This window comes from Grammomys surdaster, unplaced genomic scaffold (assembly GCF_004785775.1).
Source record: "Grammomys surdaster isolate TR1022 unplaced genomic scaffold, NIH_TR_1.0 270, whole genome shotgun sequence".
In the NCBI taxonomy this organism is placed as follows: domain Eukaryota; kingdom Metazoa; phylum Chordata; class Mammalia; order Rodentia; family Muridae; genus Grammomys; species Grammomys surdaster.
In genome coordinates, this window is record NW_021604711.1 from 3502178 (window position 1) to 3507632 (window position 5455).

A 5455-nucleotide genomic window follows, 5' to 3' on the forward strand; every position below is an offset into this window, starting at 1 on the left:
CCTGCCTGGTTGCCTGCCTTCCTGCCTGCCTGCCTGGTTGCCTGCCTGCCTGGCTGCCTGGCTGCCTGGCTGCCTGGCTGCCTGGCTGCCTGGCTGCCTAGCTGCCTAGCTGCCTGGCTGCCTGCCTGGCTGCCTGCCTCCCTGTCTGCCTGCCTTGTTGCCTGCCTGTCTGCCTGCCTGCCACCGTGGTTCTCGCCATGGTGACAATGGGCTGACCCTCTGAAACTGTAAGCAAACCCCCAACTAAATGCTTACTTCCTGTAAGTTGCCTTGGTCATTGTGTCTCCTTGCAGCAGCAGAACAGTAACTAAGACACCAGGCAAAGGTGAATCACAGGAAGGCAAAACTATACAAAGAAAGAAAGAAAGAAAAAAGGTCCGGGTTCTCCAGGACCTTTTAAGTAGGAAGAGGGAGTGTAGTGGACATGCAGGCAGTGTGCAGTATCGGTGAGCACATAACCACTCTCCCGTGTCCACACACCAGAGTACCCAGCACTGGTGAGCCCTACACACTTGCTGAGCCTGGCGGGTCTTGCCTGTTCATCCCTGCCATGCTCCCTCTCTGGACATTCATAACTGGGAGAGTTATGACTGTGAGATGGGGTACATAGAAAATCCAGGGGCTGGAGAGACATTTCAGTGGTTAAGTGCTCTGCTGCCCTTCCTGAGGACCCCAGTCCCGTTTCCAGCACCCACATGATGGCTCCATTTGTAACCCCAGTTCCAAGGGTACTGCAGACACACACTGTACTTACACACACTCAGTAAAACACTCATACACATAAAATAAAAATATTTTTTAAAGAAAAGAAAGTCTATGCATTTTCTGATTAAATTTGCCATATACTAAAATTTCTCTTAAAACAAACAAACAAACAAAAAACCCCAAAAAGCAAGCTCTATTAAAACAACAGCAACAGAAAAGCCAGTATCAGGGTGTATCTTTCTTGCTTCCCTAGTGGATCTCTCTGCATCCCTATCCCTGCGTCGTCTTGGAAACCAACATCCCTGTGATCCTCTTGGCCAGGCTGAAGGGAAGATTTTCTCTGACTCTGTCTGCATAGCCTTCTCCTTACATCCCTGGAATCCAGGGCCTGGTTCTGATGTCTTTGAACTGAACTCACCAAGCAGGTAAGTCTCAGTCACCTTCTCAGGGAGGAGGGGGTTGGAGATAGAGCAAGTCAGGCCCCCCACAGCCCTGTCCTGCGGAGTCACAATGGATAGCACAGCCACAAGGCCAGTGCTGGCAGTAACTGAGAAGCGAGTCTCAGCAGGCACCGGTTTTCCTTTGAGGTCCAGCCACTCCACCTTGGGCTCTGGGTACCAGCCTGCTGAGGTGCACTCGGCCCGGATGTCTTTGTCCTGGGTGTCAGTCACATGGATTCTGGGGGATGAGCCCCGCCCTGAAGGAAGAGACAGCAGCTCAGATCCTGCAGCTACAGTTGCTGCTAGTGAGGGGAAGGGATGTCTTGCAGGTGTTAAGTAGGTTCCATGAGTCAGAGAGAGAAATGGGGGTGGGGTTAAGGAAAAAACCTGAAGCTTGCTACTAAGTATGAGAACGAGGAAGGAGCTGAGATTTGTCATCTAGGAAAACTTCTCCATAGCCCCAAACAACCCCAGTCTCCCTACCGTCTGTCTTCTCACTCTCTCACTTTCCCCATCCCTAGCGGTTTCAGACTCTTGTCTTTCTCCCCGTTTCTCTTTGTTATCTCTTTGTGTTCCCTGCCTTCCTTTTGTCCTCACTTTATTTCTGTCTCCTGTCACTGTTTTCCTGTTTCTGACTCTCCCTCTCTGGCTCTTTCTTTCCACTTCCCAGCTGTCTCCATGCCTTGACCTCTCCCCCACATCTGTGCTCTCTTTCTGGTACAAGGATATGATGGAAGGCAGTTTTCTCTTTGGAACTACATGATACACAGAGCCTGTGGGAAAACAGCTTTGCCTGGAAGCAGGTGTTGCAAAGCCTCTCCAGTCTTAGGACTCAGGGCTCTGGGGATCAATGTCTGGAATCCTGGCTGAGGCTGAGAGAAGCTCCCCAGTGGAGGAGTAGAAGACCCCCACACCAACCCTCACCTGCCACCTTCAGCCACAGGGTGGCCTGGCTGTGGGATGTGTGTTCCTTGAAGACACAGTGATAAGTCCCATTATCAAACACAGTGACATTGTGTATCTTCACAGCAGCCTCTCCCATGGCCACATAGCTGCTGTTGAACGAGGTCCTTCCCTTATATTCCGTCATCTGCTCGTCATACACATCCTCCCCGTTCTTATACACATGCACAGCTGATGAGGGCTTGTCCCTGTACCACCTCAGCTCCATGCCCTCAGCGCTGATATTGAGTGACAGTTTGCAGGGCAACTCTTTGTCTTCCCCAACTATGGCCAGAAGTGGGTCAGGAGGTCCAAGGACTCGGAAATCTGATTTTCCTTAGAGATGCAAATGGAAGGGCTAGGTTAGGTCACATGCAGGAGGTGCTCCCCTTGTGCCCCATTTTCCTCTTCGAGAGTTTCCCTTAGTCCTGAGTTTTGTCTGGGTACTTCTAGGGTCAGAAAGGGAGGGGTATCTGTCCTACCGTTTCCAGAAGCCAGGAGTTGCAGGAGGACGAAGCTGACCAAGATGCTTGGCAGAGTAGCATCTCCACGGTGTGCCCTTGCCATATCTCTTGGGGACATATAGAATTAGATACACGTTAGTTACACACAGAGAGAGAAGCTAGGATCTAACAGGAGAATGGAGAAACAACTTAGGAGAGATAGTTCATTCACCCATGACTTGAGTTCTTAGTCCTAGAAACAGAGTTGTTCCCCACAGACCCCACCTGCAGAATCCCATAGCTGGCCCTGTGTGTGAGTGAGCTGTACTTTACCACCCATTGCTGTGTGACTTTTTACCCAAACGTCTGCCCTTTGCAGGTTCATGGAGAAAAACTAGCTCCAATAGGCAACTGTCGGGTCATCCGGACCCTGTAACATCCTTCACGGTCCAATTGCCCTGAAAGAACCCTCCAGCTAGGGCTAGAGGACACAGAAGCTCCCTCCTTGGCAGGATGAGAACCCCCAAAACTCAAGAATTTAGGGTAGTTAGTATAATCTGTTTGGAGAGCAAGTTTTGGTAACTGGCTGCCTTTCATATTTAGTGTGTCATGTTGGCATGGGCTCCTGTGTGGTTTGGTCTTTCTTTGCTTACTAGGACAGCCACAGGTTCTCCTTGCCCATTGAGTGTGGGGAGAGGTCCAAACTAACATACTGAGGAACGCCATTAAAAAAGAAAACACTCACCTCTGAGCCGGCTGCCTGCTTTCCAGGTTCTGGTGACTTTGAGGGAATTGGTTTGGTTCCCTGAGAACTTCAGATAAGCAGGGCACAATCCACATGCGCGAGCCTGTCTCCCAATGATACAAGAGGGGAGCCTAGAAACTGAAGAACAGAAAAGCTCACCAGCTTCTGTTGAGTCCGGTGACTGCCATGAGAAAGCAACCAACTTTTACATTTAGGGCAGCTGCAACAGGAAACAAACAAACAAACCCCAAAGCAACAAAAACAGACAAAAACCCCTCCCTAAGGGGCGTGGCCAGCTGTACTGAGCATCTAAGATAAAGACGCTGGTAAGAGGGATAAGGGAAGGCACGGAGATGAGGGGAGGTGGCCTGTAGGAGGGTGGCAGCCGGGCCAACTTGGGGACATCAGGAGCCCAAAGAAGAGGACATACATTATGTGTGCTGGGATTCCAGCCAGCCGTAGGAGTTGGGGACTTCAGATAAGGTCTGGTTATTGAGCCCTTCAGAGCAGCCACATTGGTACCGCTGCCTTTGGGAACATTGTAACATGGTATGGAAACTGGCCTGATTTTAGCATTGGCTGTGGAGACTCCTGTCCAGAAATCCAGGGCAAACCCTTCCTCATCTCTTCCCTGTGCCCATCACTGTAAGGTCCTGGAAGCTTCACCTGAGCCAGTCTTACATCTGTCACTTGAGTGAGTGAGGTACTAGACCAGGCTATATTTGACCTAGCCTTCCTTCTTAGTCACTTAAAGCTTTGGTGTCCCTGGAGGCTTTGGATAAGAAAGGAGCTCCCAGGAAGGGACACTCGGCTCTGTGCAGGGTAGAGTACTCTTTTCAACTCAACAGGTGGCATAGGACTCTTAGGTGCTCTCGGCCAGGAGCTAATAATAAAGCCCAGCCCCAAGTTCTTTTCTGCTTGCCTCCTTGGGGTGCACCTTCTGGTAAGCAAGTTATTTTATGTACAAACACCAGAGGGCGCCACATGGAAACATGAGTTGTGTTAGCCAGGCAATAGTGCCAGTGGCAACTCATCTCCCTGGTCCCTGAGTCAGAATGGCGGACTTACACTGAATCTAGAGCAAGCCCTGAGCAGCCACGATAGTGTACTGAGTGTCTGGCTTCTGACCGGGAACAAGGGACTGAGGTGCATAGTTTACATACCAAATCAGACCTGGCTTCCAGGTTCTCCCAGCATCCCTCAGTCCCTATCTGGCATACTTCAACTTGCCTGCCCAGAGGCTAGGCTGCCCTTCCCCCAGAGGCTCTTCCCTATATTATCCAGTCATTTTGGTCTTTCCCTCTCTCTTCTCCTCTTCTCTCTCTCTCCTCTCCACCTCTTTCCCATGGCGACTCCCCTGGACTTAGTCCTTGGGGCCAGTGAACTTGACCACCTGAGAGCAGTTTCCCAATAAACCTGCCATTAATACAATCTAATCTAGTCTGAATTGGTTCATTTTGGCAGCAGAGAAATAACCTATCACTGAGATCCCTCAAAAAAATTAGAAATAACACTATCCTATGAAACTTCCCCCCACTGGGAAATTACACTCAAAGGAAATTACACCAGTATGTAAAAATGACAGGCACATTACACATTCACTGTCGCCCTAGGGTTTTTGATTTTTGTTTTTTTGTTTTTTGTTTTTTGTTTTTTCCTTTCTGAGACCGGGTCTCTCTGTGTAACAGTCCTACCTGTCCTGGAACTCACTCTGTAGACCAGGCTCGTCTCGAACTCACAGAAATCTGTCTGCTTCTGCTTCCTGAGTGCTGAGATTAAAGGTGTGTGCCTCCACTGCCTGACCAGCCCTATTCTTGATAGCCAAGAGAAATTACATAAACCCACTCCACTGGAGGATGAAAGGCTAGGCAGTGGGGAACTGCAACCAGAACAGAACAAAACCTGTCATTTGCAGCAAGATGGACCGAACTGGAGATTTTTAGGTTAAGTAAAATGAGCCAGACACAGGGAGATGAGCACAGCACCATCCCACTTGGACATGGAAACGAAGCTGTTGATCTCAGGGAAGTCGAGAGTAGAATGGTGTGGAGCAGAGATTGAAGACAAAGGGGTTTGATCAGTGGATGTGGAGGTAAGTGCTACATAGTAGCAAGAAGCGCTGGTCGGCTAACGCAGAGGATCTGTACAGGTTACAGAGGATCTGTACAGGTTACAGAGGA

The 5455-nt window shown here is 49.8% G+C and overlaps 1 protein-coding gene across 1 annotated transcript in view; it reads right to left on the reverse strand.

Moving 5' to 3' along the window:
• Positions 1–2654, reverse strand: part of LOC114628582 (butyrophilin-like protein 10) — a 5251-nt gene extending 2597 nt beyond the window's left edge. The window contains exons 1-3 of the mRNA XM_028776456.1: positions 2570–2654; positions 2070–2423; positions 1124–1402 (exon numbers count right to left, since the gene is read on the reverse strand). Coding sequence (XP_028632289.1) covers positions 1124–1402; positions 2070–2423; positions 2570–2654 — 718 coding nt within the window. The remainder of the gene's footprint in view (positions 1–1123; positions 1403–2069; positions 2424–2569) is intronic.
• Between the last annotated feature and the right edge of the window lie 2801 nt (positions 2655–5455).